Source organism: Thermothelomyces heterothallicus, assembly GCF_042370625.1.
Source record: "Thermothelomyces heterothallicus CBS 202.75 unplaced genomic scaffold P884_scaffold_1, whole genome shotgun sequence".
In the NCBI taxonomy this organism is placed as follows: domain Eukaryota; kingdom Fungi; phylum Ascomycota; class Sordariomycetes; order Sordariales; family Chaetomiaceae; genus Thermothelomyces; species Thermothelomyces heterothallicus.
This window is the reverse complement of record NW_027192562.1, coordinates 937,493-950,289: the sequence shown is the minus strand read 5'-3', so window position 1 is coordinate 950,289 and position 12,797 is coordinate 937,493. Positions and strand designations below refer to the sequence as shown.

The window sequence follows — 12,797 nt, the reverse complement described above, 5'->3', positions numbered from 1 at the left end:
CTGCAGTGGGCCGCCCGGAGTGCGGGGACACTACGGAAACGCGAGTTTAGCGCTGATGCGCGACGCGACAGCGCCGACAATGAAAGAGCTCTACGCGCAACCTAGCTCGGTTCACGACCTCGACCCCGAATTAACAGCACAACACCGCCAATTCCGAATCCTTCTACTACCAACCCAATTTTCCAGCCATTACATCGCGGTCATCCACAATGCCATCGTCAGAGCAACATCCTCCGCGACCCCGCCAGCAGCCGCAGGAACCTGCCGACACCGATATGCCCGACCAACCGCCGCCACAACCACAACCTTCCACGGCAACAACATCAGCATCCGCGGAGCATGAGCAACGACAGCGTTCCCTTCAAACAGAAAGCCGGGAGGGGCAAGGGCAAGGAGTTGGAGAAGGAGCAGCAGGCCGAGGGAAGCAGCAGCAGCAGCAACCACAACAACCACAACAATCACAACAACAACCACAACAACAACAACAAACATCACCGGCACAACCACCGCCGCCGCCGCCGCCAGTTCCCGGGCCCCGCGCAGCCAGGCTCCAGGCCCTCTTTGCGACGACGGCAAAGCACACATTGGACAAGATCAACAAGGACAACTTTGGCGCCTGCTTCCCCACCATTTCCCAAAAGGCGCCGGGGACGCTTGAGTTTGTGCAGCGGCAAATGGTGGAGAGGCTGGGGAGTCTGTGGAATGTACGTTTTTCTCTCTCTCTCTATTTTTCCCTTATTTTTTTCCCTTGCTTTCTTTTCCTTCCTTCTTGCAATGTTCTCCTCATACGAGAATGACCACCGTGTGTGCCCTGTGGGAGACGGAATAAGGCTGGTCGGATTAGTTATGACGTGAGGCCCCCGGAGCCGGAGCAGAGAGAGAGGGGTCGATGGGTATCGTGGTGCCTTTCCGCGCGTCAAAAAAGGGTCACGAAGGGGGAACGGGAACGGACTGTTACTACTACCACAGGGGAAGGAGGGCGGCACCGCGTTGCTTACTGACGACGAGAACCGACCCCCCCTTTCCCCGGTGGTCGTTGCCGGCCTCGGTCCACGTCCGATCGATGCACACACAACAGCCAAAGCTAACGAGAAGGGGTGGGACACCACCCCGCGCAGAAAGAATTCGAGGCCATCATGGCCAACCGGCAGGTGGTGGAACGGCTGAACGAGCTCGAAACCCTAGTCAGCGACGCTGCCCGGCGAAGGATGGAAGCAGATGACCCCAACAAGCCGCCCGTTGCGTAGGTCTCACCCCTCCCCAAATTTTCTCTCTCCTCTAGATCGAAACTAACCTCCCATCGCAAGACCACACACCCTCCCGGCCGAGACGATCCTCTCGGCCCACCTGCACCCGCACCTGGCCTCTCACCGGTCCCAGCTCAACGCCCGGCTGCAGAACACGCAGGCGGCCAACGCGCGGCTGTGGGACGAGATCCAGGCCCAGCGGGCCGAGATGGAGGCGCTGGTGGCGGGCGTCGAGAAGGCCCTGCGCGACCTGGACGGCGCCAACGATCTGCTGGGCGACCTCGTCGACGAGCTGGCGGCCGAGACGCGCGCCGCCGAGGCCGACATCCGGGCCGTGAGGGGCCCCGGCTAGCAGTGGAGCACCTCTTTGGCCGGGGGCGAAGTTCTTCGTTACTGGAATCAGATTTGATCATTGGACGGAAAAAAAAAAAAGATTCACACTGCATCGGCTCGTAGTATGCAAAAAGAGCAAGGCCAGAGGGGGAAGCATGAGATTGGCGTTGCGTCGGCCGGGATTTCTTATTTTTTTTCTATCTATTTTTCTCTTGTTTATGGGATACCCAGGCGTTGGTTGACAGGCATATCTGACATGTTGGCGATGGTGTACCCGATACGGGCGACATTCGTCTGGTTTGAAGCATTGCTGTATGTTCATATCTACGGGTATATTTATATCCTGACATGTCCTGACAAACTCCCCGAAACCTCTCGGCCCGTACACAGAAGCCCCGTTTCGCGCCCATAGGAAAAGTGGTATATAATGCTCGAACCGCTGCCCACCGGCCCGTGACTTCCAAGTGCCATGCTGAACAATATGCAAAAAGGGAAAAAAAAAAAAAAAAAAAAAAAAAAAAAAAAAAAAAAAAAAAAAAAAAAAAAAAAAAAAAAAAAAAAAAAAAAAGACAGCTCGCCTGATGTAGTGCCAGATGCTCCGCCCACACCCCTGAACTCCACGCCGCCGGTATGACAAAAGGAAAGCAGAGGGATATCCAAACTGAGTCGCTCGTAGCGCACGAACGTGGCACATAAAAGATCACCATGTATGCAGAACGCAGCCTTCCCGGCCGACCCCCACCAACTATAGCAGCCTGTTCTCCGGCATGATGACCTGCCAGGGCCCCATGACATCCACCTCGCCGTACGCCGGCGGCAAGACCCGCACCATGCGGCCCGTCTCCCAGTCGACGTACCAGAGCTTTCCCCGCGAAATCACATAGTTGCTCTTGCGCGGGCTCTTGAAGAGCAGCACGCTGTAGCACAGCCGCGCATACAGCTGGTCGTGTGTCGTGCTCCATACGTGCTGCGGCCTCCACTTGCCCGTCTCCGGGTCGATGTTCTCGTTGGGGTACGACGTTGTCGACAGTCTGCCCACGATGGGATGGTCGGTCCGAGGGCCGTATCCGGCATTACCCTCCTCGTCCCTGCTGTACCCTAGATCTTGCGGTTCACCGCCCTCGACCTCTCCGTCCCTGTCGCCTTCCTCGTCTTCGCTGCTGCCGTCTTGCCTCCGTTGCTCCGTCAGCCGGTGAAAGCCGATGCTGTCTTCAGGCTGTGGCCGCTGACCGCGGAGCCACCGTATCCTCTGGATCCGCGGCACGCTGAAGTCGCGAGGGAAGTCGCGCTCGTCGATTGGCGGTGACACGTTGATGGCCGCGAAGATACCGTCTAGCCACGTCACGAACGTTCCAAGCTCGACGCACGACAGGAGGAACTGGTCGGTTTCTACTCTCATGCGGATGACATATCGTCGCCTGGTTCAGTCAGCTTCAGGGCCCGCGGACACATCCTCGGCGTCAGAGAGAAAGTACGCACTTCCTGTAGTCGGCAGCAATCCCCGCATCCGCATGGAGTAGGCTGTACGCCCTCTCCAAGGTCGACTTCTTTACCCACGGCGGTTGGTCGGGCGAGATATCGGGCCCGTCATGCTTGGACGAGGACGGCCACCAGCCCCTCTCCTTCTTCACCGAATAGATGTTGAGCGCGGTGCCCCGCAGCTCAACATACACCATCCTCCAGTCGCGATACTCGGCCCGCTTCGTCGTCTCCTCGATTTCCATTTTGCGCATGAAGACCCCCTCCAGGTTGATGTCACACGAGTACGGCGGCAGCACTTCGTCGGCAACATTTGCCGGCACGGCCTGTGCCCTCCTCTGCGCGGCGAGGGCCGCCTTCATGGCCGACTCGTAGCTGGGCGGCTTGGCCGGCCGCGACGTCATGACCTCCCGGTAGAACATGTCTTCCTCCATCGACATACGGCGCGGGCGCCCCGCCATCCCCGAAGGCGCATCGCTAGGGGCGCCGCTGTACTGGGAGAAGGCATCGCTGGGTCTGCGCGCCATGGGGCGGGTGCCTTGTCGGTCTGGTGACTAAAGGGGAGGATGTGCTGCTGCCCTGCGCACTACGGCGGCGGCGGCGGCTTCGTCGAAAATGGGAACCAGGCCAGTTCCGTCTCCCCCTCCCCCTCCCCACCTCCCTTCAGGCGCGTTGGTCTTGTTGTTGTTGTTGTCGTCGGTGCTGGTATCGTGAGCTTGGACTCACTCGGCTGAAGAACCGATCCTCTCCGGCATGACATACCCGGGCCCGGCGCGCCGTTTAGCGAAGACCTCCGGAGGCGCTGGGCGGGTTCGGCGGGAGTGAGGTGCTTTTTGCCGCACGACAGTTCCTCTTGCCTGGGCGTCGGCGACTTGGCAGTGCGGTTTCCCCGGCTTTGGGAGATTCCACGCTCACTTCTGACAACAAGATCTGACCTGGGCCAGATGCCGTCGACTGTTGAAGGTCGAGGGTTGAGGTGGTCGCCAAGGCCACAAAGCTTGTCGACCAAGATTACCAAGAAGATAGCGCACCACAGGTTCCCCGGGGTGACACCAAGATGCAGGTAGAGATGCGCAAGCGTAGTGGATGCGGAGATGCAGATGGTCCCCAGCGCTGCAGCGCCTCGATAATCGTCGTCGATAAAGAAAAAAAAAGTCACCAAGTAGAGAGAGGCCCGGTACGGATCGGTGCAGAAGCCAAGTAACGAAGGTGAGGGCGAAAGGAAAGAGGTAACGAACGGGACACGACCGAAACCGACTCCGAGTCGCTCTGAGCGGAAAGCGGAAACCGGGGGTGGAGGGTTGTCTTTCCAGTTTGCCGCTGGCGTGGCCCGCCAGGTGCTAATACAATCAAGGAATTAAATAAAAAATATTAAATAAATAAAAAAAGCTGAGCCCCCGATGGTGTACAGAGTAGTCTCCAGGTCGGCAGGGTACAAAGGACCTTACTCATTTGTTGTAGGTACCTACCTTACTTGTTGCGCAGGGCAGGTACCGTAAAGCGGACACAGGTGGAGTGAGGCGAACGATGAACGATGGAGCGACGAACGGGCGAAACGACAAGATGCGGAAGTTGTGCCAAATTATCCCATCGACTGCTTGTTGGCGACAAAGTTGAGGGGCTGAGAGGCACCACCCCTGGCCCGTCAGCAATTGCTCTAGTGGGGTCTGGAGGCGGCCCAGATCCCTGGAGGCCGAGCCACATACCCTCGCTCTCGAAATAGGTAGTCGCTATTATCGATCTCCTTCCCGCGCCCGTTGGAGGCAAACTGGGCACTACTCGGGGCAGGTTATACTATCCAGTTCAAGAGGCACCTTCCTTCAAATACGGATTAGAGTGACTACATGCTACTAGTAACCTACATAGTATGTACACTACCTATGTGCGGGTTGTGCATATGAGGTGCCGAGGGACCAATACACGAGGCACATCAATGGAGGGCTCTCTGCTATAAAGTGCTCACCATGGATACCTACATGATGTGCGACGCTCCCGGGTGAGCGACAATTATTAGTCGATCCGAGTTTTCGACAGGCTTTACCTACACGGGTGCACGTATTGTACATACCCTCGCAGGTCTCCGTCTTGTGGCAGGTGTGGCAGCCTTGGGTGCTGCCCCGGATTGCTCTCTTTTATCCGACTGGGTCTCCAGGAGCCGTTACCGGCCTGCAATTGCGTCTTTCATCAATTTTCATTTAGCTCTGCGCCGTCACTACATAGTACGACGCCGAGAATAGCTTTCTCCGACTGCCGTTTCCTGTTTGGCATATATTGCAGCGTATCCATGTGGTTGCAGGTGTGTGCCCGGGCCGGCCCACAAGCATAACCACCTTTTCCGAATTGGTCAAGTCTGCGCCCAATGTCGTGGACACATATGGACAGTAGTGTACACTGCGTAGCTGAGATGCTTCCCCAAAACGACGCGCACTCCCACGTCAGAGAGCTGCTCTAACTAGTGTATGGGCTGCTTCTTGATCCCAGCCCCGGTCCCGCCGTGTCTGTTGATGGGCGTTGTGTACCGGCGTCCACGCGCCAATCAGCGGACACAGGGCCTGCTCACGCCAACCGAGGCTAGGCTGTTCCGGGTAGGTGGATGAGTGTCTGCATGAGACTGTCGGAAGCCAGGGTGAGCCCAATATGGAGAGACGTGGTGGTCAACCTTGAAGAAAGGCATGCTTTGTCTGTTGCAATTCGAGATCGTCTTGCTGATGGGCATCCGGACTTAGTCCTCGAATTTCCCGCTGTTTCGTCTCCCCCCCCCCCCCCCACAAAAAAAAAAAAAAAAAACGGTCCCAAGGCCCCATGCTCATATGGCCTGATAGCCATGCTATAGTTACTTGTATGTGCGCAATAGTCGGGCTGGAACATGTGCCGCCCGGCGGCGCTACACCAGATTCTCCAAAGCAGACCTTACCGGTTCTAGAAGGCAGCCTCAACGCGCACTAACGTTGACAGTTACCGTGTCTTCCGCCGCCTTCGAGATTGCCACACAGCTTACGCGCTCTCTTTCCCCAAATTCCAAGCCGCGGATGAACTTGGCAGGTGGGAGCTCAGCTTTGAAAGATGAAATACGGGCTTCTCGGCGTCAGGGTTCCGTCTTTGCAACACTTGGCATGCATGCCTGCCTCCGACTCCTGCTGGCCAGGTTTTCTTGGTTCACAGTTGCTCCTTCCTCTCCAATCTTCCTTTCTCGGCACCCGCGCCGACCACCTCCTTCGAGGCTGAACGCTTTGGTGGGTCTGCTGTGGGTCCAGACCATCGATTTCGCCAGGGTGCGGGCTGACTGTTTGGGAAGGTGAGAGCAAGCGCGCCAGGCCCCGACGCGATCTTCGGCAAAAGGGCGCACGTCAATTTGTCCTTGCCGTTTTTCTCTCACAAAACTAACTGCCCGGAGTTGATCGTCGCTAGACAAGGAAGGCGCCAAAGCTCTCGTTTTAACTGAGAAGGCAGCGCATGCCTTCTCCCCGTTCCGCTGCTTGGAGAAATACGGAGTCCACAATTTCAATGAATACCAAGGCTACATACATGGACACGACGGAATACTGCGTACGCTACGGATACCACACGCGCATCGACACCGACGAAACACAACCGGCACAAAGTGTGGGGACCCAATCTGGCCGCGTTCGCTCGACGAGCTCCACGATGGTCGGTGGTCGGCCTGTCTAGAGCGTGTCTGATCTCGTGCACATCTACGTGCACATCGCGATGGCTGGGCAGTTTGGTCTCTCTGGAAGTCAGCGCCAATGATGGGTGCTCCCGGCCTCGCTGAAGGCTTTTTCGACAGCTCGGTAACGGAACAAGTTGTCGTCCGCCCCCCCTGAGAGCTGACACCCTGCACCGAACCGCACCAACTAGCTGCAAAAGCCTAGCCCCGTGGGAACACTGCGCGTCTTCTCGACGAGTGCTTCAACCATTCCCGAAGTGGCCTGGCGGACGAGGGCACAGGTTACACGCTCATGAACGGTCGACCCCATATACGTCCCACAGTCCGGTCGACGCTCCGGAGCCGGCGAGGGGCGGACTGGAGGCCCACGTGGGAAGCGTTATCGGAAGTCGGCAGTTCATGGGCAGACTGCTCCGTACCGTACATGCCGTACATTCCAAACAGCGGGGAAGAGCTGCCCATCGATGATTAGTTATTAACGTGGGCCTCCCAAGGCTCCCTGCTCATTTGACACGCTACATATGTACGTGGACGTGCCCTTGCCGAGGCGAGGAGATTTGTTCCGGTCAGGTTGGTTGGTTATTGGTCCTTGAGGACGTAGGGCCGATCCCCGGGAGCCGGCGGATGATCACCCAGCCGATCAAGTGACGTGATTTCCTTGTAGCCGTTCACTCTGTTGAAACGCCATGGGCCGGGCCACGCTGGAGCCACGGCATCTTCCGTCGAAGCCGGCCGAACGTCACCAGCACAAGGAGTGGGGGTGCCGATCTCCAAAAGGACCCTCGCCGCTCGGACAGGAAGGTCTCGACTTTCCATGCCGGGCAAAAGAGAGACTCCCCGCCTCCCGCGTGGTGCTCTGTATCAAGATGATCGTGTCTCACTAAGATGAAGGAAAGTCGATCTGGGAGAGCGCTGGCTCGAGATAGATACAAGTTTTCTTAGGTGAGCAGGTCCGTTTCATGTACGTAACACAACAAGGTCGGCCATCATGGAGACTCTTCGTTGAAGCCACAGTTCGATATACAACCACCGACGAAGTTGAGTTTCGATCCGGGGGCAGCCAACTTGTCGCACATGAGTAGTAACTGGGCTCAGCAAACGAGTCCCTGCCAGATCGAACGGTCCCCCTCCCCACTCTTCACCGGGATTTGTCCAATGTCAACGAAGTAGGGATGACTGCGGAATACTTTGCCACGATCACCGCCAGCAAGCACACACTACTTAGTAGGCGCCTACTCCGTGCTTTTGTCAGCAACACAGCGTTGGCTCGAAGTCGGCCTCAGCATGTTTGGCACACAGCGGACGCCAGACCTACCCTTACATAGGCAATGAACCTAATATGACAATACCAACACACGTCCTGTCTGAAACACAGACTGCCTGGCTTGCGAGGTTACCTTTACATCTCATATTTTGGCCATTATCTGTACATACACCTGTCGTCCGCCCAAAAGCCCACAACCCACCAGACTGTCAAGGCGAGAAAGTCGCGACGGGCCTGATTGATCCCCCACTCCACGTCAAGTCAGGCGAGTCCTTCCTTGGCCACGCGGTATACACCGTGTCTCTATGCCCTTGCGTGCCCAGCTGTTGACTTTCTACAACATGAGAAGAAAAAAAAAGGAGAGTCCGCGAAGCCCAGACTAGGCCGTAATAGTAGGCAAGCCAACAGAACACAGAGCAAGTACGCAGCGGTCCTCGGATCCAGCAACACCAACAAAGAATATGCCAAACACAAGGAATCGCGCATCCTCTCAACACAAAAGAAAAGAGACATCCGTAAGTGATTCTTTTGGCCGGTTCTTTTTTTCCTGTCCTAACCTCCATCCGTGATAAACCCCCGTTACTCCATGACGCACCAATGAATGCCCCCTCCCTCAGCAACTCAGAAATCCCGACCCTCGGCGTAATGTCGATACGTGATAACGAAATGTCCCGAAAGGGTGGTCACTCGCCTCATTAGAGACCAACTTTGGCCCTACGAGGCAAGGCAGCGGCAACTCCAACATCAGGCGGTAGTTGCCAACTAAGCAGTACCGACCTGAGAACCCCCCCGCCCACGTGAACCGCCGCCGCGACCGCGGGACTGGCCGAAACCGCCACGGCCGCCGCCCTGGGAACCGGACCGGGAAGGCTCGTAGCCGCCGCGACCGCCACGGCCGGCACCGCCCCGGGAGGCGTTGTAGTTGGACCCACCGTACGCGTTGGCCTTGGGGCGGCGCTGCTCAACCACGACGTTCTCGCCGTTCACGGTGAGAGGGTTGGCTTTGATGGCAGCGTTATAACCGGCCTGTGTCTTGAACTCGACAAACGCGCAGTTCTGGAACAGTAGTCAGTTGCTTGCTCTCCCCCAAAGACGCGTGATGTTGAGGAAACCCATACCTTTGAGCGGTTGATGTCGAAGTAGGCCAGCTCGCCAAAACTGGACAGTGCGGCCCTCAAGTCTTTTTCCTCGACCTTTTCGGTGACGTACTTGATGTACGCCATGACACCTTCCTTCTCAGATCCAGTTGCAGCGGCAGGCTGGGCGCGGCTCTGGCGCTTGGTCTCGGCGGTCTGCCACTCGCTGCCCTGGTCCTTGGAAGCAGCAGGCGCAGCCGCACTCTCCTGTGACTGGGAGGCGGGCGCAGCCGGTTGGCTGGCGGCGGGGGCGGCAGCGCGCGCCTGAGCTGGGGCAGGGGGGGTGGCGGTCTTGGGGACAGCGGGAGCAACGGGCCGCGAGGGGCCAGCAGCGGCAGCCACCCGACTAGCCCAGGACATTGGCTTGGGGGGCTCCTTGGCCTTCTCGGGCTGTGCGAGCGCAGGGGCAGCGGAGGGCGTGGGGGCGGGATCCTTGGGTTCCTCCGGCTTCTCGACGTCCTCCTCAGCGATCTCCTCGACCGTCTTTTCAACATCAGTCTGGGCCTGAGCCGCTTCGGAAGGCGCCTCTTGTGTCTCGGCAGGGGGCTCTGTAGTAGAGGGAGCGGCAGCGGCGGGGGTTTCCTCCTTCGTCTCCTCCTGCTTCTCGGCAGCCGCCTCGGTGCTCACAGGAGCTTCCTCGGGGACAGCCTCCTCGGCAGCAGGAGCCTCCGCCTTCTCCTCGGACTCAGGCCCAGCGGGCATATCGACGCGGCCTGATTGCTCATCAGCAGCCGCCTCTGTCTCCTCCTCGACGTCGTCGTTAAGGAAGCGCAGCATGTCGTTGAGAACAAAATAGCCGGACGGTTGTTGGGCGAGAACAAAAGTCTGCACAAACTTCTTGGTCTCGTCCTCCTTATTAGCCATCTCGCCGATGACGGCAATAAGGATGTTGTCCTCGGAGCCCTGCGTGTCGACATTGGTGACCCGGACCTTGCAGTCTTGGAAGTCCTGGCTCTTAATCCGCTCCTGAATTGCCTGTTCGGTTCTCGATATCAGCATGAGTTCGCGGAGATGGTTGCGTGAAACACGCAGAACTTACCTGCCTGCCGAAAGAGATATCCACAACTTCCGTCTCGCGGCCGCAAACGAACTGCGCCTTCTTGCCATAGTACAGCTGCCAGCGTTGGTTAGCCCTCGGCGCCACCGAAGGATTGGCTGGGCGTTGGACTCACATGCAGCCGGTCGGGCGACCTGCTCATGGTTGTGTAGTATTGCTCCACGAAATACCAGCCGACTTCATCCTTGGGAAGGTTGTTGGCCTGAGCCTCCGCATTGGTCGGGGTCTCTGTTGTCTGGGCCGGAGCGGCATACTGGTCGTGATTAATATTACCGTTGGTCGCCATGGCTGCTAGGTATTCTCGTGAATGCAGAGAATGATAGCTGTCCAAAAGCTGATGCCAAAAGTCGGCGCGCTAGGGTGGGAAATTTCGTCAGGCTGGCGCAGGAGCGTCTTGGGTGGGCGTCCGAAGGATGGAAGAACGATATGCCTAGCGAAAGAGACTCAGCGCAAGCTCTCTAGGGGGGATTCAGGGGTCATTGGAAGCCGTACGGTTCTGGAAGATGGAGCTCGATGCTCGATTCAGAAACCGCGAGCCAGATTTGTTCGGGTTTCAATTACCTAATGACGGCGACCTCAAAAAGTTGACGCTGAGGAAGGGCGAAACCGCAGGAGACAGCGAGATGCCGTACGGAGAAAGTGCCAGGAATGAAAAGAAAACTGCTCGGCCGGGATGGGAAATCTACGGCGGCAAACTTGGTGGATGTGGAAGGAGAAGCTCGTTGCAGCTTGTTGCGCAGCTTGTTCGGATCGCGAAACTGCGGTGGTGCTCCAGAAAATTGGTTTTGGCTAGTTTGGGCGAGTTCGGGCCGGCCCACACACAAGTTGCGAGCGCAGAACTTTGTCTTGGCAAACCGACTGGGGCTTGCCACTCCTGCTCGCTCACCAACGCACCGATCAACACATTGCAGACACACTTGAAAGGGCCAAGATAATCTCATGAACTCTGAAATACTGTCTTCCAACCGTTTTCATAATCAAGTCTTGCAGCCTGCGTTGGTTTGCCCGGATAACCTCAGCTGCCGGGAAAAGAACCCCACTGCTGCCCGGTCGAACTCTCTCGATGTCAAATAAGTACGGATTACAGATACTCCGTAGATTTTCGCAGATGCATGTTTTGCAAGTCCCGGCTCCGGGGTCCGTTCTGCGGCGGTTCGTTGCCCCTGTTCCGGGGCAGGTCCGAGCTGCCGCCGGATGCCCCTGCTTGGCTTGTCTTGCGCTTGGTTCAATCATTGGCTCACCTGACGATATGATTCAATTGGTTCCTTGGGGGATTTGAGGTGGAAGCCTACCTTCGTTTACCAAGCCTCAAGAGAGTTGAACCTTGTCGCCAGCGCTCGAAGTCTAATAATCTTCTTGCAGCTGCGCTGCATCTCGACCTTCTGCATGAGCAATTTGTTATCGCCTGACCATCAAGGCAGGGCTAAAGAGAGAGACCCCTCAACCTGAGGGGCATCGATACAAGCATCAAAGCTGCTCGTTATAGCCCAGCACATAGCCTCCGAGGTGGGGTAGGAGAATAGCTCTTATCAGGGCGGTCGACTGAAACGATCAGAACCTAGCTTGCTGTCATACAGACCTCACCCTCTTCCAGGTTATGTATATGGTGTATAACAGACTCAGCCTTCCATGTGGATTGCCCTTGCTCAGTCATTGTTTCAAGGTGTCACGGCAGCCTCCTTGCAGCCATCTCTGGGATGATGGTGCACTGAGACCCCTTGTGTTACTCGGCCACTCAAGACAAGCCGAGTCACTTACAAGGGTCGGGATTGGAACCATTGCACGTCGTCCGCAGAAATTCCGTATGTGACATCAACACTGTACTCCAACACATCGCAACTTATCGTGTCAATAGTTCGCCTCTGAAACTGTATCTTGCGTAGGGGTAACTGCCAGACAACAGAGTTTTTCCAGTGTTCGAAGCGTAACCCACTGGAAAAGAGTAGGGGCTTTGACACGAGAAGCTTGGGGTCAACGGGGGCAAGGACGAGATGATCGGGGTTCTTAGTTTGACCTGCGCTTGTAGGCCTTGCCTGTTGGGTTTTTGAAAGCGAGTCGGAGTGTGTACGGAGTAGACTCCCATTCTTCGGGTTGGCCAAGAGCACCGCGCGCCTTCTGTTGAGAGAGGTTTCGCCTTCCCAGCAGGCAGGGACCTGCTGATCGACGGGCAACAGCGGCACTGCAGATGGTCCGTGCTGGTGTCGTTTTTCTCCTTCCCGTCTTGTTGGTCCCACAGAACTCCTGCGTCTTTGAACAAACTTTGAACACTGCAAGGACCTCATCCTCGACGAGCGGCTCTGGAGCCGCGCTCCCAGCCTGGCCCAATAGTGAGTTGGCTCCTTCAGCCCCTTTGGGCGGCGTGGAACACGTGAACGCAATTTGTACTTTTACGTGCACATACATGCCGGAGTGACAACAGCAATGTCTCCTTGGTAGGTGCGTGACAAGATCAGATCGACATCAAGGGAGGGGACTCTCCGCTACCCCACTGCCGCTCGGGTTCAGCCACCCAGCGTCGGGGGTTTGTAGAGTCCCCTGTTCTAGTGTCGTATTCGTTCTCAGGGACGATCTGGGGTGAAACCACTTGGTCGCACCCGGTTTTGGCGCTTTCGCT

The 12,797-nt window shown here is 57.1% G+C and overlaps 5 protein-coding genes across 5 annotated transcripts; 2 read left to right on the top strand and 3 right to left on the bottom strand.

The window, feature by feature from the left end:
- The first annotated feature begins 117 nt into the window (after window positions 1-117).
- P884DRAFT_4016 (uncharacterized protein) lies at window positions 118-967 on the top strand. The gene has a single exon (XM_069445872.1). It carries the CDS (start codon window positions 210-212, stop codon window positions 795-797), a length of 588 nt encoding a protein of 195 aa, XP_069301580.1. The 5' UTR covers window positions 118-209; the 3' UTR covers window positions 798-967.
- A 151-nt stretch (window positions 968-1,118) lies between these two features.
- Window positions 1,119-1,903, top strand: P884DRAFT_253300 (Nnf1-domain-containing protein). Its single transcript, XM_069440783.1, has 2 exons — window positions 1,119-1,243; window positions 1,308-1,903. The coding sequence occupies exons 1-2, from the start codon at window positions 1,137-1,139 to the stop codon at window positions 1,597-1,599; spliced, it is 399 nt and encodes a 132-aa protein (XP_069301579.1). The 5' UTR covers window positions 1,119-1,136; the 3' UTR covers window positions 1,600-1,903.
- A 422-nt stretch (window positions 1,904-2,325) lies between these two features.
- P884DRAFT_188980 (uncharacterized protein) lies at window positions 2,326-3,586 on the bottom strand (the record flags this gene model as incomplete). The annotated part of the gene is made up of 2 exons (XM_069437404.1): window positions 2,326-2,998; window positions 3,060-3,586. The coding sequence occupies 2 exons, from the start codon at window positions 3,584-3,586 to the stop codon at window positions 2,326-2,328; spliced, it is 1,200 nt and encodes a 399-aa protein (XP_069301578.1).
- A 4,526-nt stretch (window positions 3,587-8,112) lies between these two features.
- P884DRAFT_253296 (uncharacterized protein) lies at window positions 8,113-9,045 on the bottom strand. Its single transcript, XM_069440782.1, has one exon. The coding sequence runs from the start codon at window positions 8,551-8,553 to the stop codon at window positions 8,200-8,202; it is 354 nt and encodes a 117-aa protein (XP_069301577.1). The 5' UTR covers window positions 8,554-9,045; the 3' UTR covers window positions 8,113-8,199.
- On the bottom strand, window positions 8,753-10,469 carry P884DRAFT_189188 (uncharacterized protein; the record flags this gene model as incomplete). Its single annotated transcript, XM_069437421.1, has 4 exons — window positions 8,753-9,046; window positions 9,109-10,101; window positions 10,166-10,240; window positions 10,299-10,469. The coding sequence occupies 4 exons, from the start codon at window positions 10,467-10,469 to the stop codon at window positions 8,753-8,755; spliced, it is 1,533 nt and encodes a 510-aa protein (XP_069301576.1).
- Between the last annotated feature and the right edge of the window lie 2,328 nt (window positions 10,470-12,797).

What these genes read in the sequence shown, in the direction of transcription:
- P884DRAFT_4016 (XM_069445872.1), top strand. Translation starts at nt 210, where the DNA reads ATGCCATCGTCAGAGCAACATCCTCCGCGACCCCGCCAGCAGCCGCAG.
- P884DRAFT_253296 (XM_069440782.1), bottom strand. Translation starts at nt 8,553, where the DNA reads ATGGAGGTTAGGACAGGAAAAAAAGAACCGGCCAAAAGAATCACTTAC.
- P884DRAFT_253300 (XM_069440783.1), top strand. Translation starts at nt 1,137, where the DNA reads ATGGCCAACCGGCAGGTGGTGGAACGGCTGAACGAGCTCGAAACCCTA. An exon ending in CCCAACAAGCCGCCCGTTGC is followed by an intron (nt 1,244 to 1,307) that starts GTAGGTCTCACC and finishes TCCCATCGCAAG; the next exon opens with ACCACACACCCTCCCGGCCG.